This window comes from Salminus brasiliensis, chromosome 15 (assembly GCF_030463535.1).
Source record: "Salminus brasiliensis chromosome 15, fSalBra1.hap2, whole genome shotgun sequence".
Lineage (NCBI taxonomy): Eukaryota > Metazoa > Chordata > Actinopteri > Characiformes > Bryconidae > Salminus > Salminus brasiliensis.
In genome coordinates, this window is record NC_132892.1 from 19,359,342 (window position 1) to 19,383,161 (window position 23,820).

At 38.8% G+C, this 23,820-nt stretch overlaps 1 protein-coding gene across 2 annotated transcripts; it reads right to left on the reverse strand.

The window, feature by feature from the left end:
- Positions 1-361: 361 nt before the first annotated feature.
- LOC140535500 (uncharacterized) lies at positions 362-23,380 on the reverse strand. 2 transcript variants are annotated; one of them, XM_072656897.1, is made up of 21 exons: positions 23,067-23,380; positions 21,628-21,759; positions 21,356-21,481; positions 19,981-20,130; positions 19,712-19,867; positions 19,314-19,482; positions 18,755-18,862; positions 17,216-17,380; positions 16,891-17,028; positions 16,661-16,798; positions 16,207-16,437; positions 14,187-14,345; positions 13,724-13,849; positions 13,515-13,652; positions 13,110-13,322; positions 10,261-10,431; positions 9,841-10,050; positions 7,202-7,345; positions 5,684-5,989; positions 5,324-5,464; positions 362-5,190 (listed from the first exon to the last, which is right to left on the reverse strand). In XM_072656897.1, the coding sequence occupies exons 1-21, from the start codon at positions 23,250-23,252 to the stop codon at positions 5,111-5,113; spliced, it is 3,387 nt and encodes a 1,128-aa protein (XP_072512998.1). In that variant the 5' UTR covers positions 23,253-23,380; the 3' UTR covers positions 362-5,110. The 2 variants fall into 2 exon arrangements, with proteins under 2 accessions (XP_072512998.1, XP_072512999.1); XM_072656898.1 differs by lacking the exon at positions 21,356-21,481.
- Between the last annotated feature and the right edge of the window lie 440 nt (positions 23,381-23,820).

Below are 23,820 nucleotides of genomic sequence, written 5' to 3' on the forward strand. Positions count from 1 at the left end.
TGTTCAGGAGAGCGTTCATGCTGGGAATCTCCTGTTCTAACACGTTCCAAAATTGTCCTATTGGATTAAGGGTCAGTAACTGGTGCCCACTTGGCTCATAGAAGCAGAACCTGGTTTGGTCTTCTGCTGTTGCAGCTCATCAGCCTGAAGGTTCAACATGTTGTGCATTCTGAGAGGCTTTTTTGTTTACCACTATTGTGCCGAGTGGATATCTGAGTTACTGTAGCCTGTATCTACGTTATTTTATGCACTGCCCTGCCGCCACACAATTAGCTGATTCATAGTGTAGTACATAGGGAGCAACAAGGAGCCACATGAGATTCGGCCATGGATTAACAATTCAATCTGGAACTGCAGAAAGTGCATTAACAGCATTTTCCTTTGCTTTATTAACACATTAAGCAATCATTGTAATGCATTTGGGTTTTCTGACATCACATAAGCAATACATTCAAAACAGACGACTTAACACAGCTTAATCTCCACATATAAATCATATACATTAATGAATAAATGGTACATTCCATGATAAACAGATCTTTATTGCTTTAACTGTATTTGTTTTTGCAGACTGCAGTCTGGATAAATCCTGGATCAGTGCTTAAGTGGAGTTAAGTGCCGGTTTAGTTTTTTTTGGATTGCTCTCCTCAGATGGGCAGTGGTGGCTCAGTGGTTAGAGGTATTGGTGTCAGGGTTGTAGGCTCAACAGCCTGCCACTGTCGGGCCCTTGAGCAAGACCCTTAACCCTCCCCGGCCGGACGTTGCAGCAATGGCTGCCCACTGCTCTGGGCATGTGTGCTCACTGTCGCAGTGTGTGTTTGATCACTAGTTGTGTATGTGTGTGTGTTCACTGTATGGATGGGATAAAGGTGGAGGCCAAATTCCATCTGTGTTCAACACAAAATGGTTTATATGGTTGTCTTGTCTTGTCTAAAAAAGAAATGTAATAGCATGCTTGGATGTGCCAATGAAGTCAGATTTAGAGTACATATCAAAAAGTATGTAGACAGCATTGATATATGATATTTGTATATATATATATCAGTAATGGCCCGTATGACAAAGCTGTCAAAAAAGGAAGGACTCTATTTAATACCGCCATACAGTCCATTAAAATGATAGTTCTTCAGTTGAGATAGATAGTGTGAACACAGATGTTGTTTCCTGTGTGATGGCTTTCTGTGTTTCTTGTCTTATTTTCAGGATGTGGTGAAAACACACACACACACAGGACTGAAGTTTCATTCCAGAAACAGTACACGCGCTCAAAAAATGTCAGACACACCATGGTATCCTTACTGTACACTGTCACTGGCCCTTTCAGTTTCACACCAACAGCTACATGTTCCTAAATAAGTCTTAATAGACCAGTGATGACAATGAGGTTGGTCACACTAATGTATTAATGCAGATATTATGTATATATTATACAGTAAAAGACTAAGCTCAGGACATATCAGTAAATGATATGTATAACAAGTGATTCTTTGATCATTTACAGTAGGTTTAAAATGTTATGGTTGACTTATGGTTATATATTATTTCCAGTCAGGGGTGGGCAATGTGGCATTTCATCGCTATTGTGGTAAACAGACCTCCACTGCAAAGTAGGACTATTTAAATAACTGAACACAACTAATTTAACACATGATTCGTCACAAAATGCCACTTTTCAACCCTAATTAACACAAGTATCTTTAGTACTTAGTAGATCACCCTTTTGCTGTAGCCAGATACCAGTTTTTGGCATTGTTCCTGAAGAATCTTAGCCCACTCCTCGCGAGAAACATCCTCTAGTTCACTAATAAACATACCACTGATCCTAATGTACCCAAAAAGTTCCAGTTTTGTTTCATCAAGGTTTTGGGATCCCGTTCTGTGGTGTGATGAAACATAACTAGAACTTTTTGGGCATGTTAGGATCAGCGGTGTGTCTGGAGGAGGAAGAAAGAGAAGAAGCATACGCTAAAAAAAGCACCCTGCCTACAGTGAAGCGAGGTGGTGGCTCAGTGATGATCTGGGATGGCCTTGCTTCCTCCGGCACTGGAAACCTGCAGCGTCTGGAAGGGCCAGATTATTGCAATCAAGAATTAGGCCTGACCTGAATGCCACTGAAAATCTTTAGTGGGATTTGAAGAAGGCGGTTGCAGCATGCAAACCCAATAATATTGGTGAACTGCAGGAATTAGCTCATGAGGAATTGGCTAAGATTTCTTGGGATTTCTCAAAAGGTGGTGTCTGGCTATGCATCACGGTTGCAGTAGGTCAGAAATACAAAAAGGTGCAAAATTATAAGATCATTTTGGAGGTTCTTCCATTTGAAATTGTGGAGGGACCTTGATGAAAACGTTTTTAGGAGAAAATGGTTCATTGGAGGTTCCTCAAAGCAACTTAGGAGGTTCCCCCACAGTTTCAAACTGAAGAACCTCAAAAAGTTCCTTAAGGACCTTATACTTTTAACAGTGTACTAAGTACTACAGATGCTCGTCATGAACGGGTTGGATAATTCTGAGACTGCAAGTCATCATTAAAAGTGGCATTTTGTGATGAATTTGGAGAAAACACTTGTTAAATCAGTTGAGCTATTGTAAGCTTTCTTGTTTGATTGGTTTATTGCAAACTAGGGCTGCACAAAATTGGGGGAAAAATCCTGACATACTGGAATTTTCACCAAACGCCACCAGAGGACAATGATCCAACATGTCATGAAATTAATACTGCACTCCTTGTATCCAGGATTGAAGTTAAATAAATGATATTTAGCAGACATAACTTGTGTCTAGTAGATATGTCATGGGAAATTAAATCAGTGTGGCATTTTGTTTTGAACAAGCAGCAAAAACAACTGTACCATGACATGTCTGATATAATATGACATTGCACATTCTGCGGTGTAACTACACATTGCGATGTCGATGCTAAAACGATACATTGTGCAGCACAATTTTGCTAAAAAAATAAACCTAATTTGCAATGGAGTGAATGGATGGGTTGAAACTGTATACTGTAGATAAGGTCTTTACTTAAGAAACACTGACAAACTGCACCCTTTTTTAAAAAGAACGTAATTAGTGTGGTTTAACTGGACGTGGTTCTGCAAAGTTTGAATAAATATCATGTATCATAAACATATTCAATTCTTGTACAGTCATTTTCCCCACATTTTTATTTCTGTTGTGCCAGTAACTCATGCCAAATTATTACACTTTATTCACATAACTGTTCTGATATAGTTTTTAAACAGTACATTCAAGTTTGTCTGTGTGATTAGTTACCCCATACCTCACACCAAGCAGCAGATTGGGTTACATTTTCTAGAACACAGCATAGGAAAACAGCCTAAAAGACACTGTTATAAAACCGGGTTTCATGTCATCTAGGGCTCTATTTTTGAAATTCGCTCAGTACAGCATGTGCTGTCTCTACATTTTCAGGTCAGGTGGGAACCCTAATTTAGCCTGGTACTTAAGGTTCACGTTACAAAAATATCAATAGGCTGATGCCCTATACAAACCACTTTGGGTTACCTAAACAGGTACGCTATATGTGTAACATGTGTACGCTACACAGATGTGCAAATGCACACACAATAGAATAGGACACTGCAGCAGATAAACATGAACCTACTGGCACCATGCCTAATGCCAGGCGTAGCCTACAAGGGTAAGAAGCACCCAGCATTTCGCTGTGGAGCAGTGGAACTGTGTTATCTGGAATGATGGATGGTGGTGCTCCATCCAATACTTTTGGAATTAGCTTACCTTACTAACGATTTTATAGCACTAAACAAGGCTCTGAGATTTTTTTAATACCCTTGATTTCAGAGGTGTCCCAATACTTGTGTACATATAGTGCAAGTTTGAAAAAGAGATTTGGTTCTTTAAACTTTAAAAATATGATTTACACCCTCACATCTCCTCTAAGGAAGCATTAATTAAGGTTTAAGGGACGTAAAACTGGTTTAAGCCTATGGATCAGAAAAGGTTTAGTGCTGTGCGCTAGTGCTCAACAGAACCCACTTAGTGAACCGGATATCAAACCCACAACCCAGCGCTCTAACCACCGAAACACCACTGCCCCCAACAGACTTTGAAAAAGTACACTTATTGCATTAGAAGGTGGCCTAAAATAATGGATCTAATTAGCAATAAGTTAAAATTACAGAATAAAGATAAAGCTGATCAAGAATCAATCAAGGTCAATCTTTTTAAAAATTGGCACTTGGTCACAATTATAAGACAAAGTTAAGTGCTAAAATTCATAGACAGTAATATATATATATAAATAAGATGGTAAAAGAACAGACTTTACATTTTTCATATTTAAAATTTAAGTGCAGTGTTGTACGTCAAAAAAGGGGTTTAACGTTTCACCCTTGAGATGTAAAGAAAGTGCATGAAAGAAAAGTGCAGCACACAAGGATTAACAACTAAATCCAGTATGTTAAGGAAAAATGCCACAGGACATTCTCTGATTGAGCTTAATTAATTAATATTGAGCTATTAATCATAATCTAGATAGACATCTAAAAGATTTCATTTTAATTATATGTCATTTTCACATTTTTATTTAAAATCAAATTTAGATTTTTGGTTGTTTTCTATTGCTTCTATTGTCCCTACAGAGAAAAATACTCTCTCCCACCCAGAGTGAGCACAACCAGTTGTGCTATCTCAGACTCTCTGGCTCATGTGACCCCTGGGCCATAGTGCCAGCACAGCAGACCATCACTAAGCCACTTGAAGCCATAGCCATATGTTTTGATGAACTTGATGCTAACTGTTTATGCTAACTTCAAAGTAACTAAAATGGTCTGATATGGGCATTACTAGATTCATTTAAGAACTGTGTTATTAGCTATTATTAAAAAAGCTAATTAAGAGCAATACCAAGAACTTCTTAAGCAACTATAAAGTCCAAAAGCAACTACATTACAGCTGAAAGCATGTGCACAGGTTCTTAGCATTTGCTGAGAGATCACATTTGTGTTTCACGCGAAGTCTGTTCACACTACTACCTACTGATAAAGTACATTTAGCACATTTAAGATAAGAGGAGTTTGGGGTTTGGCACTGCATGCTTGGTTGCCGACATAAATATTCTCTTCGCTTCAGTCAATCAAATACTGAAACCTTTTTTCGAGCTCCTGGACCAGCTTCATCTTTGCAGCCTCCAAGCTGTCCTCCCAGTCTACCAATAAAACAAACCGTATAGCAGTTATTGCGATGCATGTCTTTGTGGCAGGGTGTGTGTAAGCATAAGAGAGAGACAGGGACAGAGACAGGAAGAGAAAATGACATATACGTGGATGTGTTGTTCTTACCTGTATGAGTGAAAGACAGCTGGACAGAAAACTTAGCTTTACATCCCTGGGCCTCCTCTGTGTCTGTAAACACAGGTTGCTGCAGCCCCTTCTGTTTAAACCAGTCATCTACACAGTTTCTTAATGACGGACTCTGTGGATCTGCAAAAAAAGATCATAAAAGCTTTGAAATAATGGTGTATTCAACTGTTATGACTGCTCGTCTGCTTGATTTAGGGTTCACAATTAGAAAGTTGAACCTGAAACACAGTCAGCATCGCTATATTTTCATTCAGAATTTCTCAACAATGATTCCAACCCATTTGGTCATTCACAGTACAATGCATGTGATAGTATCTGTGTCATATCTGTGATCCTGACCTGTCTCTACGCCCAGAAGGCCCAGAATGCATTTGCTGAGAAGGTTGCGATTTTCTTTTTTGGTCCTCTGCTTTTTGCTCATCATGGTGTAGTCTTTGAATTGGAGGGTAACAGAGACCTTATTTTGGCAGCGTTCCTGAGAGACAATGAGGTCTTTCTGACCAGCGTTTCTCAGTAAGGTGTTAATCTGATTTTCAGTTTCTTCAGTGCTGCTAGACATGGGCAAAGCAGAGTGGCCAAAGAGACAGGGTAAAGTCTCCAGGGCTTTCTTCAGAGCGTCCCACTTTGCTTCGTCCTCTGTGGAGCCTGTGGAAAACAATATGGAAAACATATTGTACGTTTTCAAGCTCAGACTTGGGCAATGGGAGCCCTGACTTATAAGACTTACAGACCTCTCTTTTGTCTATCATGTGAAGAACAGTGAGATAAATGTCTAAATTAGATCAAATATATCATTCAGCCTTTCCAGCTTTAGATAGAACGTGACATCACCCCAGAGAAGTGCTTTATTTACTGTATACCCAAACAGCCGTATCAGAATAGTATGACTATCTAGCTAATAGTGTGAATAACCACTCTTAGCTTGGATGACACTAGCACAACGCAGTGGCATGGACTGTATTAGGTGATGGGAGGTATTCATTACAAAGGTTGGCTGGTCAATAGAGGCGATTGTTCTGTGGCATTGCTCTCTGGCATGAATAGCCTGTGGGGCACCACTGTAATGCTAATGCGTGTACAGTCCATTCTCGGTACACCTTTACTATGGCAGCTCAAGAGCATCCCACAGACTTAGCATTCATTGAGATGCTACCACCTTTTGCTAGGTACCCTTTTGTAATGCCCTTTTTAACATTAGTCAAAACTTACCCTTTGCCCATAATGATCATTTTGTATTCTGCTACAACTGACTGGTGTGCTCGCTTTAGCACTGTCATATGGCATGAGACGTCCTGTGTCGAGTTAATGTTCATAATGTTATGATATGACTATGTACATGACCATCACAGTGGCAACCTGCTAGACCTGCTAGAACCACAGCAGCATTTTGCCTATTTTTCATGTTTTAATATTTCTATTTGATTAATTTGTCACATGCTAATAGTGCTGGACATGATCACTCTTTTAAGGCATATATGTCTTAACAGTCAGGGTTGAAAAACAACATGAATGTTCTGCTGCTATACATATTAAAAATTACAGTTAAATATATACGCTGAACAGCCATAGCATTAACCACTAACAGATAAAGTGGATAACAATGATTACAATGATCTCATATACATATCAGGCAGTAAGGGAACCGTCAGTTCTTGACAGTGATGATGTTTTAAAAGCAGGAAAAATAGGCCACATAAAATCTGAGCCACATTGACAAGGACCAGAACTGAGATGGCTAGATAGCAGGCAGGTCAGGCAGGTCTGGGTTTTTTTTTTACTGGTATGCAGTGGCCATTACAAATCAAAGTGATCCAAGAAAGGACAACGTATGTGGAACTAAACAGGAAACCTACAAACCTTGCCCCTTATAGATTATATTGTATGTTATCTCTTCAAGGGAACAGCGGAATGGTGCCTTATTGCCGTCAACAATTTCCTTAGGATGATTGAAAGACTTCTGAGTAAAATCCTTTTTCACCAACATGGTTGCCTGGCTTTCATCTTGAAGAGAGAGACACACAGATCACATACATGCAATGACCCAACTTCCTAACAGTGGCTATTTAGACTGAATCAAGACAATTTAGATGGATGAGAAATTAAACAAAAAACCTGAATAGATGGAGAAACAAAACCCTATGCAGATGCTTCTAGACAGGTGTGCTACATGATACAATGAAGTAGTTAGCATCATACCATGCTCTGTTGCGCATATATAAAAATGCTAAGCAGGCCAGGTTGACTGATCAAAAGGGTGAGATGAAAAGATGATTCATTAGGGTTCATTATTGGGGTATGACTGGAAGGATCTTCAGACACAGAGACTATATAGGGACAGTGACAAAAGGTACATATGCATTTAGATCTGTGGAAAAGACATCAGTAAGCAGTCAAACCATTATGCCTTAAAGAACCCTTTTAAGTACTGTATGGAAGCCTTTTTACTTAGAATGTGTTAAATCACCATGTATGATGTTTTGTACCCTGTCATTTATGTCTCTGTAAATGTAGTACTCATAATGTACATATATTTACACATATATATATATATATATATATATATATATATATATATATACATATATTTAAAAATATATATTGCAAGTATTTCTCACTGTAAAATAAAATCTGTCCCCCGCATTTATCCCATCTGTGGTAGTGAACATGCACATTATTGTACTACTGTATTGTAAGGGCAGTGTACACACCCAGAACGGTAGGCAGCAGACTCCCGCGCCCGGGGAGCAGTTGAGAGTTAGGATTAGATTAGGTAAGGGCACTTCAGCATGGATTGAGGGAGGAGACAGTCTTGTCAGACAGGAGACAGTCACTGCCAGTAAGATTCAAACCAGTGACCTTCCGGTTTCAAGCCCACTTCTCTAACCATTAGGCCACAACTTCCCCTCTTTCAAGAGACATAAATGACAGGGTACAAAACATCATACAAAGGCACATTTTTATTTTAGATTTTGTTATATTTTTTCATGGGGCAACACTACAGAAATGAAACTTGGATATAACCTATAATAACTCAATAACTCATTAACAACCCTCACCTATTATCTAAATGGCTGGCAACACAAGCCAGCACCCCTCAAAATTAGTTACACCAAATTATGTCAAGCTTTGTCGTTGTCCCTCCCTGGTGTCAAGGTTCCAGGCGTGAATGGGGAGCAAGGCTGTTAAACTTGGTGCTTTGGGTACAATTCTCTCATACTGGCCACTGAAAATTCAACAAGGCACTTCATGTCAAAGAGGATGTGAGAAATAGAACTGCTGCTCTCTGTAAGGATGACCTTGGCTATAAGAAGATTGTTAACACCTGAAACTGAGCTACAGGCCTCGTCAGGGTCGACCAAAGAAGATGGGTCCATGTGTTCGGTGTCATCAGACCATATGCCACACACTGCATCAACCTGCATGGCTGAAGCACAAGAAAGCCCGCAAACAGTTTTCTTAAAACAAGCAGTCCAAGAGCATGGATTGCTGGAACCATGTCTTGTGGAGACTAAGATAAACTTGTTTGGCTCAGATGGTGTCCAGCTTGAGTGATAGCACCCAGGTGAGAGGTACCAAGATAACTGTGTCTTGGTTACAGTCAAGCATGGTGGTGGCAGCATCATGAATTCCAACACGACTGTGACATTCTGAAGCAGAACATGTTCCCCTCCATTTAGAAACTGAGCCATATGGCAGTTTTCCATGATAACGACTCCAAGATGACAACTGCCTTGCTGAGGAAGCTGAAGGTAAAGATGATGGACAAGTATGTATCCAGACATAAACCCAATTAAGCACCTGTGCGCCATCCTCAAGCAAAAGGTGGAGAAGCGCAAGTTGTCTTACATTCACCTGCTCTGTGATGTCATCATGAAGAAGTGGAGAATACCAAAAAAACTGTAGAAACCTGTGCAGCTCTGGTGAATTCCAAGCCCAAGAGGGTTAAGGCAGAGCTAGATAATAATGGTGGACACACTGTAAGGTGTAAGGTGTACTCACTTGTGTTGAAAGAAGACTATACTGCTATACAAGCTGTACACTGACATGTGAGGGATGTGCATTACCATGCAACTCAGCGCATATTCTTTACTTCAGATGTCTCTTAATATTACTATAGCCTGTTAGGTAAGCTAACTGCTCAATTTCTATGTGCATATGTTTGTGCACATATTGCATTATGTTCTAATGAGTGCATTTAGTTATCTAAAGCTGCAATCATTGGTGACGTAGATGTGCAAATGCACACATGCAGCTTGTCCTAGGACTGAGCTGTGGAGCAGTGAAACTGTGTTCTCTGGAAGCCAACACTTTTGAGATAAGTTGGGGAGTTGGGGATGAGGTGAGTTGGTAATCATCCAACATCCTGTCCTAATACCTTTGGGCAGATACAATGGTAAATTACGTATATATATGTAACTAGCACAGGAAGTGTGGGTTTGTTTATTTGGTCAAGTTTAGTTTGTCACCCATCTGTAGTGTAATGACAAGTAAAATACCTGTGTCTTTCGGGAAAATTCCCAAGGCATACCCCAGTAAACAATAGGTTTTTCGAATGGCTTCTTTTTTAGAAGTGTAGTCGTTGCAGTTCTTAAAGGTGAATTTCTCCAAGGGGATGTCCAGTGTAAGCATGAAATTAAGATCAGTGCTTAAACATTCTGCTGTTACAAACGGCTTGAGATGATATACTGTCAGAAGTGAGTTGATCTCTGTAAAACATGAACATGTATACACATTCAGAGACCACACGTGAAATAGAATTGTTAATACTTCCATAATTTGATGAAAAAGCAATAAACATTCATTATAACTAGGCATATTACCTTCGATCATTTATGGAAAGATGATCAATCATCATCCCCCTGATTATGGAAAGTTTTGCAAGAGTACAGTGTGATGCAAAGCAAATCCCAGTCTACCTGCATAATCGTCCTTGGCCGCTTCATTTGGTATGGATGAAGGGCTGGAGTCGCCAGGGTCAGCAGCACAGCTTGAGTGAGAAGTGAGCAGAGGCTGGATAACAGCAGCATTGTCTTTTTGTTGAAGGCTGGCATTCTCTTGTTCGTGTTGTCTGGTCAGTGTGCTGGATCCTGCAGAGTCAAAGCAAGTTCAACAAAAACAGATGTATTATAAAGTGGGTAGACGAACATAATAATTATATTAATAATAAGCCCATGTACCAAACAAGCCACCACTCACATCTTATTTAGTAAAAAACATCTTCTCTGTCATTATCATGTAGAGGGACCATTTAAAACTTAAAGGTTGCCTTAGAATTATGAGTGACAAATAAATACACTTTGAGAAGCACTAAAACAAATGTTTCCCTCTTGCACTTTCATAATGTCTTAATTCTAAGTATTGCAGCAATGACGATAGCACAACATGGATGCTGTGGTTCTATTCCCATGGACTTGCATACTCATTTGGTAGACCCCCTTCTCCCAAACCATTTGTGTATCAGACCGCCTTCACTGATTTTATAGTGCAGAGGTGGAACTCATTTTTCCCCTGAATTCCCAGCTTGTCTGGTAAGTGTAATGTTTCAACAGTAACAGTGCAGCTCACTTAAGTTCCACTACAAGATGGACAATTTAGAGGAGAAAAACGATGTAAAAATTGGTTGTTTTGTCATTGAAACATATGGGAATGGGCTGAGCTAGACATCACACTGCAACCAGGCAGCAGACTTGCTAGACCTGTGGCTGCTTCAATTTTGAGAGATGCCCATTTTTTTCCTGCAGTCACTGTCTGGCAGCATCTGAGCTCAAGGGTATTTTAGACCTATTTCTACTTGTTATAGATACGTTCTCTGTGTGGACAACAAAGCATAAAGGATAAAAAAATAAATGTAAACAAAAGATGGTGATAATATTAACATAGAGATCAAGGGGTTAATTACCTGCATGACAGTGTAGCTCAAGACTTAGATGTGGTAAAGTTAATCATTTAAGTTTTACACTTACTAAACCATTATGTACACACGTGGACAAAATTGTTGGTACCCCTCAGTTAATGAGAAATACCCACAATGTTCACAAAAATAACTTGAATCTGACAAGTAATAATAAATAAAAATTCTATGAAAATGAACAAATGAAAATCCGACATTGATTTTGAACCATGCTTCAACAGAATTGTAAAAAAAGTAAACTCATTAAACAGGCCTGGACAAAAATGATGTTACCTCTGAAAATAATGTGACCAAAGGGACATGGTAAATCAAGGTGTGTCCACTAATTAGCATCACAGGCGTCTACAATCTTGTAATCAGTCAGTGGGCCTATATATAGGGCTACAGGTAGTCACTGTGCCGTTTGGTGACATGGTGTGTACCACACTTAACATGGACCAGAGGAAGCGAAGGAAAGAGTTGTCTCAGGAGATTAGAAAGAAAATTATAGTCGAAAATTATTAGATTATAGAAGAAAATATGGTAAATTTACATGGACTCTTAACTATCTGCCACTGTCATTCTCACCATCATTACTCTCATTATTCTTACCATCACTAATGTGATTATTAGATTATACTATATTATGATTATTATATCATGATATTAAGATCATGTTGCACACCTGAGCAGCACAACAGTCTTTTGTGGTGATTCAGTGACTTTTATAAATAATTTATAAACAGTTCTAATCAGAGAAGGATGGGTCCCCTTTGTAAGTTTTGGTTCCTCCCAAGGTTTTTTCCTCCAGCTCTGAGGATGTTTTTCTTTGCCACTGTGACCTTTGGCTTACTCAAAGGTCTGGGGGTCTTAGGTTTTCATGTCACTTTATGTTGTTGTCTTCTTACTGATAAACAATTCTGTAAATCTGCTTTGTGACAACAGAAGTTTTTATGTTACGTTAAAATTTTATGTTACGTTTTTTTTAATGAGCACATTTTTCTGCAAAAACTTGTTTATATGATTTCTCAGATGTTTTCCAAATGGAGAATCAGCTGAAAATGTAAGCTGAACTCTTTATGTGCATTACAAAATACGTGTCAAGAATGTAGGCTTAAAAGTGGCATCTGAGCTACAGGAAAAACAATGTCCAAATACGAATGAAACAGTCCTGTGAATGTTTAATACTATAGAATGGGGACCCTACAGTATAACATTGGTTCTGAGAAGGTCCCACTACAAGGCTTATGCTTATTTAGGCTCGAACACTGACACTAGCCTTTACTAGCTAAAAGAGGTTTGTTAAGCTAGCTAACATTAGAAAGTTTTCTCTATACCCCAACACACCTTTCAGTTCAATTCTAATACTTCATAATTAAATTATAGTATACATCAATTGTGTTGTTTAACTAGATAATATTGGTATTAGTCTTTATTTAGTAGTAGTTTTTATAGTTGTCATGAAAATATTACCTTCATAGCTGGAGAGATTATTCTTGTGGAGGAGTTTGTTTTGAGGGCGCTACAGAGAAGTGTAGTGGATTTTTAATGTGAAATAAATCTGATGAAGTAAACGTCAGTACAGTTATTTAAAATGTCATGAAATGTGGTTCTGCACTAGCTTTTATTTTACCAGAAGTTACATTACCTAACAAATATGCCTCCGATTCCGTTTTATTTTTTGCTGGTTTGTTGTAAGCATACAGTGACACTCTCACACTGAAATTACACTCAAGTTATAGAATTTATACAGGAAACATTTCAACTTAAGATACCAACAAAAGCTGGAAAAATGTATGTTTTCACATGAAGTCCTGCAAATGGGAACCTCAAAAATGGTGTAACCTTTGAACATATATAAATGATCAAACTCACTGTTGCTGTTGGGACACTCCAGTTCTTCTGTGGCCTTTTGTTCAGTTTTATACTCAGGACTATCCATACCAAGAGCCTCTAGACATTCCTTCAAATAACCCTTGTAGTTTTCATTCGAGACAGCCAAAGGACTGCAGTTAAAGAACGCAGACAGCTTCTGTAGGGCAACTTTAGCCACCTGCTGTTCAGCCTTTTTCTTGCTGGTGGAGCCATCTGAAGAATTGTCAGAAACCATATTACATGCATTTGCAATTGCTATTAATCAAACAAAGCTATTATGGTTAAGGATGAAATCAAACTAGTCAGCAAGGAAACGGTTAGAAATGGTTATTACAAATTACAAAGCTTAAAAGCAGCTCCCTTGACAAGCTCTTTCACACTGAAAGGAGACAGAACATGATTTACCTTTGTCATTAAAGGGAAAAGCTTCCTTAAGCTGGAGTTTGCAGAAGATCTTGTTATCTTGTGGAAATGGGACTTCCTGTGGTGGCTTGACATGACACTTATCAAAATGTGCTAAGACCGCTGTCCTAGAAGTAGTATCTGTTGCACAAAGAACAGCATGTTATCATAAGCAGTTAAGGACCAAACCAGACTAAATCTATGAAACCCACCTCCAAGGCCAAACAGAGAGGCTAACTTCTTATAAGCTGATTCGATGGCTTCTTCTTCTTTTGCAAACCCATCGGAAAAAATCTCTTTACTGATGACCACTGTCACGGTGCCATAAAAGAGGTTGACTGAAATGCAAGGTTTAAATAAAGAGCAGTATTTAAAATAATGCCTCTCTCTCTCTCTGTCTCAAAATAGTTCTTGGCTTAAAATATGTTTGTCTTGTATGAAATATGTATCTTTCTATTCTATGCATCGATTAAAGGTTCATTATGTCACTAACAGTGTGTCTTCTAAAAATCTCTTCTTGGTAATTTTAATACTTGGTAATTTAAGAGAGTTGACTGCATGTATATACTGCCATCTTTAAAAGGTTTTGTGTTGTGAACAAGCCTACAAGAGTTTTTGATGAACAGAATGAAAACTTTTTTCAGTTCCAATTTTCAACTTGCAAGTCCTTTTTACTTGAGGATGATGTACTGGTGGCCCCTGATGGAATGGCTGCAGACGTCAATGGTTCTTCAATGCTTTCAACATCAGCTTTGAATATATTGGCAACCTCCTGGGGAGCACTCTTAATGCTGGAACACACCTGTAAGTTCTCATTTGACTCATCTCTACAGCCTGAGAATATAAAAGTGGAACAAAGATGCATTTAGCCTTACTTATACAAGAGAGGTTAGGTGAAACATGACATTATTCAACATTATTTTGTATGGACGTCAGAAAAGATGCTTTTTAATGATAGGATCCTACAAGCAACAACCTCACAACCTTTAAAGCCATTCTGAAATCATCTACAAGGCCTATTCTAGCCTATTAACACTAACATTAGTTAGTCAATGGTTAGATTTGCTGAAAAACTCACCACAATACACGCACTTCTTTTAATGACCTGGTGATCTATACAGTGTCATGTTTTCTCCAATCTTAACACAGCTGGATACACTTCACAAAGTGACGTTAATTAAGTAGCAGATAATCTAGATTTGCTTGATCAGATGTGATTAGGTGTGAATCTGGTGCGTAGTGAGCTAAGGTTAGCATTTTTAGCTTTAATTAGCATAAACCTAAAGGGAATTTGATTGATGTCATTAAAAACTTGAGTCCAAAGCAGAATATGGAGAATTTCTGTAATACTTCACATTGTAAATCGTTAAGAGATGGGTCACAATGATTTCATGAGGTATCCATAAACATACCAGAATTCCTAGTTGTTACTAAATATAATATAAAATATATGATAATATAATTGTTTATCAAAATAAACAAGTAATTGTTGCATTTAAACGTTGGAAATAAAAGGGTAAAATAATGGTAATAAGTGCTATATGATATGATAATAGTATAACACTTGTAATTATAGTGGTAACTAGTCAAAAGAGCTAAATGATAGTAACATGTAGTTAACAGTAAAGAAATGTCATGTGTGATTCTAGATACATACATATGAATCTGCTTTGTTATATCTCCAGGGTTCGGGTTGCATAACGTAATAGATTTTACTTAAAGTGAAACTAAATTGTACTAAAGCTTTAAAATGCAAATTCACTAATTGTTTAATATAATGAATAAGTGCATCTTTCAACAGGTTATTGCAATCACAAGTGATGACTATTCAACTATAGTTGCAATCCAAATGATTCAACCCCTGTTGCAAAATTAGGTTTATTAGCAAAATGTACAAACTTTCAGCCGTTCACAATAAACCAATCAAGACCAATTTACAGCTAAACATTACTAATGTAAGAGTTTTCTCCAAATTCAAGAAAAACACTTTTAATGACCACTGCAGTCCCAGAATTATTCAACCTCTCACAAAAAGTGTCTTTAGTACTTAGCCGAGCCCATTTTTGCAGTGATCATCTGCTGCAAATATGCCAGACACCAGCTTCTGGCAACCTTCAAATTCCACCGATTTTCTACCGATCTTTTCAAAATCCACCAAGGCTTTTTATTAGCTTTGTTGAGCTATTTAAATTGTTCTTGTTTGATTGTTTAACTGCAAACTGTTGAGTTTGTAAATTTTGCTTACAAACCTTTAATTTAAAAAAAAAATCATAATTTCTATTGCAACTGTAATTGGCTTTACTTTTTAAACCCCTAACACTCCAAGGTTTATCACACACTAAGGCATATTTTAAGTTTGTAATAACACTTGTTAATAATACTATGGTATTGTGCAAACTGCAGAAAGTCTGCTGCTGATTTTTTTATCAGTGTTACACAACAACTAAAATATTTACTAAAGAAGTCATTGTAAAAGTGCAAAATAATGTTTAAATGAACAAATGTTAACTTTGGCATCAGCTGTAGTGCTAGCTTTAGCCTTAGTTAAGCTTAAGGCGTCATCTACTTTACTTGCTGACCTGTATATTGGGTTAGCTTCTTGGGTTGTATTGATATTTGCTTGTCATGTTTTCAAACTGTTTTTACATAAAATCCCTCGGATAGAAACCTTACGTACAAATGAAGTGAAACTCACTGTTTGAATGATCTTTGCTGGTGCTAGGACCCTCCAGTTCTTCAGTTGTCTTTTCTTGTTCAGTTTTGTACTCAGGACTGACCATCCCGAGAGCTTCTAGACGTTCTTTCAGAAAACCTTTGTAGTTGTTTTTTGGGACAGCCAAAGGACTGCAGTTAAGGAATGCTGACAGCTTTTGTAGGGCAACGTTAGCTGCCTGCTGTTCTGCCTTTTTCTTGGTGGTGGAGCCATCTAAAGGATTTCATAAACCGTGTAATGTGCATCAATGAGTCAAAGGTTGCAAAGAAAGATCAAAAAGCTGTTATGACTTTGGTGCTGTCGGTTAAAATTGGAACATTTTTAACAAGTAAGGAATGGTTCAAACTAATTATAAAGATTAAAGGCATCTTTTCTTCAAAGAAATGAATAATGTGGATAGTTCTTAAACAATGAAAGAAGCCAGAACATGAGTTACCGTCATCATCAAAGGTTAAACGATCCTTAAGATGGAGTTTGCAGAAGATTTTGTCATCCTGTTGATATGGGAATTCCTGGGGTGGCTGGACACGACACTGATTTAAATGTGCTAAGACTGATGTCCTAGACGTATTATCTGTTGCACAAAAAAGAACAAGAGATGTTTTAATGACCATTAAGTTACAGGACAAGCCACAACAGATCTGACACAGTTTCAGTGTTTCTTACCTCCCTGATCATCTTTCAGGCCTAACAGATGGGCTAGTTTGCTGTATGCTGATTCAATGGCTTCTTTTTCTTTTACAAACCCATCAGAAATGACAAATTTGTCAAGGACAACAGTCACAGTGCCATAGAAGAGGTCGCCTGCAAATGAAATGCTCAAAATGAAAAGTGGAAAAATATCATTCAAAATTATGAGATTTTTTGTTTTGTTGTGAATTGAAACAAGCAAGGTAAGATGACGAAACGTAGACTTTAAAAACAGGTTCAGTAAGTTCAGTAAGTTCTATCAGGCTTCATTTATTATTTAATAATCTACAAACAAATGTACTGGAGGTCATGGTTGAAGATGTTGACGACTCCTCTGTGATTTCAAACTCGTATTTCAGGGACTTCAGAGCTATCTGTGCAACCTCCTGGTGAGCAGTCCTTTTCCCTTTGCACACCTGGGAGCCTTCAAAGGTGCGTCCATTCACCACCACACGACCTCTAAAACCTACAAATAGAAAAAATGCTGAATTTTTCTGACCTTTCAACAATGAGACCAAGTGTTATACATTATAATTTTGTAATCATACACATAAATATATTGAAGCTGTCACTGCAAATGAGCGATAGTAAAGTGATTTGAAATTGCATTAAATGCACAAATATATACACTATACACTGACATGCTGTCATGGCACAGGATTGTGTAAAATTCCCTCTAGCCCAGCAAAGTGTAGCAGCTTGGGAATGTAGAGCCATGCCGTCTGGACAGGCACCCACAGCTTTACAGTATTTGTAGGTGCAGGATTTTGGGTGCGACTGGACCTTTTCACCACATCCCATAAATGCTAGATTGGGCTAATTTGGGGCGAACATGCAGGCCACACCATTCGTCTGAACTCTCCAGAATGCTTCTCTAACCAATTATGGACAAATTGGGCCTGATGGCATGGTGCTGCAAATGGTCACCAAGCAGTGAAACATAGTGGACCCGAACCAAGCAATGAGAATACACCCCACACCAGTATGGAACCACCACCATCATGCATAGTGTGTTGCTGACAACAGGGGTCCATGGCTTCATAGGGTCATCACCACAAACACTAAACCTACCATTAGCTGAAACAATTGGTGCCGTGACTCATACGACTTCACCACATGCTGATAGCTCTCTAGAGTCAATTTAGCAACCTCCCAAGCTGCTGCGAGGCACTGTGTTTGGTGTTGTGATGTTAACAGAGCTCACATATCCCATGGAAGCAGAAGAATGCTGCACTGAACTGCAGGGCAGTGGTGGCTCAGCGGTAAGAGCACCGGGATATCGATAACAGTGCCACTGTTGGGCCCTTGAACAAAACCCTTTACCCTCTCTCTGCTCCCTGGGCGCTGGAGTTGGCTGCCCACCGCTCTGGGTGTGTGTGTGTGTGTACTCACTGCCCCTAAAACATGTGTGAGTGTGTGTTCACTACCAGATGGGTTAAATGCGGAGGACACATTTCGCTGTACACTGTACAGTGACAAATACGTGCACTTTTACCACCTTTAGCTTTAGGATATGTGTGTGGGGACTCCTGCATTGAATGTGGATGTGATTTCGGCCAAAGTGGCTTGTCTGTTCGCACGGACAATTCTAGCCAGACCTCGGTCATGATCATTAAGCACCTGGGGGCGGCTACTGCACTGTCCACTTCTTCTTTGACATATAACTGAGCACGCTGTCCAGTGTTCAACCTCACTCACAACTTATACAGGTGTGGGTGTTCCCAAGCCACCCCCCTGAGGTAACTCCCATTCATATTCAGTTTACATCCTACTATCCCATGATTTTTGGCATGTCAGTGTAATAGCTATGATATCAAATGTGGAATAAGATAATAGTTACCAGTGGCTTCCAATTCCTCTGTAAAAACAGGGTCTGGCCATTTCCTTTTACGAGACTGTTCAATCAGATGGTTCTTGAACGTGAGCGTATCATTAGTGAACATTGGGTCTGTGGATCACAATCAGTTCAATATCTAATAAATAAGAGTGACTTACTTTTGTTGCACTGTAAAAAGCACTGTTATCTTCTGTTAAATTAAAAGTTTAATGAGCTCAAAATCTTAATGAAACTCAATTACTAACATTTTAAAGTTAAAACATCCTCTTTTTTACAATGTACAGTTTTTTTTCAAGGGTTAATTAGCGACTTAAATTTAGACTGAGTTCAAGTAATGATTTCAAACTGACATCTGTCTTGATAATCTGTAGGCCAATGGTTCTCTGGTCCTGGAGTAACACTGCCCTTTGGTAGTGTTCTCCATGCTCTAACACACCCAGTTCTAAACAGTGAATATTCAGGACTAGGACCAAGAACTGCTGCTCTAGGTTTTATGTAGTTAGCATGTATTTGCATAACCCTAATGTCTGTTTGTACTAGTTGTAGTATTTCTTTCACCCACCTAGTGTTGCCTTCTCCAGGTCATCAACCCTGACTTCCAGTTGATCAATCTTGATCTCATGATCATTCACTCTCTTCTGTATCTCATCTAGTTGGTTCACCTGAGGCCTTAAGTTCTCCAGAAGATCTTTGTTTTGGTCCAGGAAATGTTTCATACCCAGCACTTCACCCTGAACACAACAAGTTTTGTTTAAAAAAACAGCGTATTTTTACATGTGCCATTACTTGCAAAAGTCAAAGTCAGTATTTTACAATAATATCCAATACAATCTGTATGAATTTGAAGAGTATGAAATCTTATATTACAGGCTAGTGTTTACTCAGATTGCTATTAAAATGTGAATAAAATATAACTGGTACAACAGTTAGCTTTCACTCAGACAGGGGCCTTAATCTTACTTTAATGTCTTCATGTTGGTCTGCTTCATAGCGTTGGGCCAGGAACACAATCTTCTCTTTCAGGGCTTGCTGTTCTCTGTCCAGCAGCTGGATATTTTCTGCCTTGCCCTCTGTTTGTGAATCTTGTCCCAGATAATTTTCCAAAACTGTATTTGACTATACAACATCAATTATAAACAGTTTATATTGTTTCTGCTGCACTATGCTGAAATATGTTAAGCTTATACCGAGCAAAAATGCCATCCCATACCATGTTCTGGTGTATTTACCTTCTCTATAGCATCACAAACAGTCTTATGAAGTTCTTCTTGTCCAATACGTTTAGCCAGCTGCAAAATATTGTCTACACCATTTTTCCTCTCCTCCTTGCTCAGCTTGAGGTCAGGGGAATGCATCACTGTATTCCTTATTTTGACAATCTTCATTCCAAAACAAAACAGAAAAAAAAGCGACAAGGAGCATGAAAAAAACATAAGCTTCACAGACTCACATGCTCATGACTCACATTACAACCATACTTAGCTTATGAGTAATTTCACAGTAACTCATCTACAGCATTTTTACATAAAAATGCTCAACAAGAATAATGCTTAACTTGAAATCAACTACATTTGTGCTAATAAAGGCCTCAGATGGCCTATTTACTGAAAGATTATTTCATATTTGTTTTTTCCAAATATTTGCTTTACAATGCTCCACACCAAGCGCTTTGTGCTCGCTCTAAAGATAGGATGCAGATGTTCTGGGGCATTATGAACATGAATCCAATTTTTTTGTGAGTTTTAGCAACCAAGAGGTAAAGTCCAGCACAGTTTGCTGATTTCCCTGCTCCAACACACCTATTAAACCTAGCAATCAACAGGGGAGTTGAATCAGGGTGTGCTTCAGCAAGAAAAGTACAAAACTGTGCAGGAGATTTTAGTTCTAAAGCCTAATCTAAGTATTGTATTTAGAAATTAATAATGGGCAGATTTGCTGTCAATGTAGAAATACTACATAAATCCAATCCAAGTCAAAAGTAAACTCTTAAACTCAACCTTCAAGATGCAGTTTAGAACTGGGAAAACTTAAAAAAGTATATATATATATATATATATATATATATACTATTAGAGCCCATCTTTTAAATGCTGCATAGTTGCTCAAGTTATTTTTTGAAAGATTATCCTTGAATATTGTAATGGAAATATATGACATGACCAGATAAGACCTAGGTTAGTTGGGGTGGACTGACCCACATGTATCTTTATAATACACATAGCTGTACACATTCATGCAAAAAACTGCTGTTCAGGTTGCATGCACTGTAACAAATCCTCTACAGTAAAGAAACCCCCTACATAAGGCGTTGTTCTTTTAATTTTTGATTTTTATGTTTCTTTAATTGATTTAATATAGAGAGCAAAATCATTCACAACACTAGAGATGCCCAATAGTAATAACTATACATAGACTCAATTATTTGTGACCTTTAGTATTCATTGGCTACCCATGCAATCTTCATTCCTATTCATTCAGGGGAATAATTACAAATAGTGTAAATCACAAAAACCATGATGCATTAAAATTATTTCAAAAAGAAATCTGTATATTCCAAAGAAAACTGTGGGCACAGCACAACCCGACACAATGATGGTCATTTACCTTGGCCACAATCTGGCTTTCAACAAATGGTTTAAAATGTGTGCAGTGATTTATGAAATTCAGAATCGCTGATATATCGAACTGGTCAAAACTGCGATGGTCCTTTTGTCCACGTGGCATAAAAACCTAAGTTCAAATTTTGGAGAAGAAAAAATAAAAGAAATCAATTTTTTAAAACAAAACAGCTGAAACCAAAATGTTCAGTTGACAGGAAGCTCAAAATATTATTTAAGATCGACAGAATGTGAATTAGTGCTGTATGTATCGCTCACCTTGGCCACTTCCCACTTTTCTGTCGGCCAAAGGGATGGCTGGCAGTTGTCCCAGTATACCCCCATTGCACCTCCAGGACGACTGCGTAAGATTGCCTTTTTCCACCGCTGGCACGCTTCACATAAAGTTATCTGTGGATAGGAAATTGTCCAGGATGACAGATAATTAGATAATCTGTGCGTCTCTGTCTGTCTGTTTTGTGCTGATGATGTACAGTTTTATGCAGATGTGAACTGAACTGAACTGAATCAAATTTTGCAAATTCTTTGCAACCCCTCGCCAAAATACAAGCGCTGGCCCCCCTAATGCCACCAAACTCAGCTCAAACCTGTTGAGGCATGGATTTCCCAAGACACATGCAGTTTTCAGAAATTTGTGTCACAGTAGCTCTTCTGTGGGATCGGGCCAGACAAGGCAGACAGTCTCCACAAGACCTCTAAACTTTACAAATTCTTTGACTCTTCAAATCTTACACAATCATGGGCTCCTCGAAGCTACTGCCTGAACATTAAAGTAACTGATGCCCACAAGGCAGGGAAATACTATGAGAAGTTAGCCGAGCCTTTCCATCCAGCGGGTTCTCCAGTGCAGAATGTTATCAGGGGAACTGTGGAGGCCGAGATGAGATCTAGACAACCAGGACAATTCTCAGAGAGAACTGCTCGTATGCTGCTGAGAACAAATGAACTACCATATGACTGTCAAGATCCTGCATGAAGACATACGAAGTCATACGAAGGAAACCTTGACCAAGAACCTTATTGCAAAACCTTGTGCAATAACTTTGCAACAGAACATCTGTAGAAACCAGATGAGCTTTAGGAACAAGCGTTGTGGACTGATGAAGTGAAGGTAGAATCTCTGTCCTCAATAAGCCAAGGTACGCTTGAAAAAAGGGACAGCATTGCTATGAAGCCCAGGGGGTGAATCCATCAGGTTGTAGGGTTGTCAGTGGCACTGGCCATTGGCCTCAACCTACAGGTTGAAGGGGAGGATGAATTCCAGGAAATTCTGGATGCTAGTGTCAAAGACGAAGACGGAGTGCCACAAATGAATGACCCAAACTAAATACACCATTTCCTACCTGAAGGGACACGAAGCTTACTGAAGACCTAACCTAGACCTTCTTTTAACAAGAATAGATCACACCTGGAGGCCTTGCAGAGAAAAAACACTAAACTATAAGTTGCTAAAAAACGTTTTACAAGCTGTAAGTTCTGTCAAAATAGTGTTACTAAGTCCTGACTCCTAAAACCTCCCTCATTTACCAACGCTACCCTGTATAAACGGCTCACAGAGGCGTATGAACAAGTAGCCCCGGGGTTCATCCGCCACTGTCCCGAGAAATGAAGAAGCTAGCAGTGCTAGCCAACAGGCTAACACGAAGAATAACAAGCCCAAATGTCAAACTGCCCCACAGTTTCCCCTCACAGTCTACCTTTTTCTTGAATTCGCATTTCTTATTGCAAATCTCCCCTTGTAGAGTTTTCAGAAGAGACCTGTGATAAGTTTCGGTTTCCTTTTCAACGAAATCGCGAAGGCTGTTCCTCAGTATGTACAGACTCTCCGCGGCTTTCAGCCAGTTTTTGTACTTTTCGTCCTTAAAGCGTTTGTAATTCTCCATTCTGCAGACTGTTTCGCTTTGACGGCCTTAAAAGTAAGGTTTCTTGAAAACACCAAAACCAGCAGCAGCAGCAGCGGCAGCAGCAGCGGCGGCGGCGGCGGTCAGAGGTAGCTGACACCCATCGCCAGAATGAGGGGTGCCAGAATGGGTTAGAGAGGCGTGACGTCCGTGTGTGTGTGTGTGTGTGTGTGTGTGTGTGTGTGTGTGTGTGTGTGTGTGATTTTTACATTTAAAAAGACACCAAAATATAGTGGGATTAAATATAATACATAGCTACGTTATTCTACTACCACTAATATTAATAATAACAACAGCATAAATGATAACAATACAAATATATTACATTATATTACAAATAAGGCCAACAGTGCCTAATGTGGAAGATCAACATGGTGTAGGTCTTCCTCAAAAAACAGGGGTTAACACAAATATATAATAAAAATCTTAGATTCTCTATAGATTAGGGTGGAGCTTCAAATGGAGAGGGTCTCATGTAAAGACCACCCAAAAGTCGGCCACATGGTGCTTAGATAAATGAATGCTTAAGGTAGAAATTTCTTATGAATAA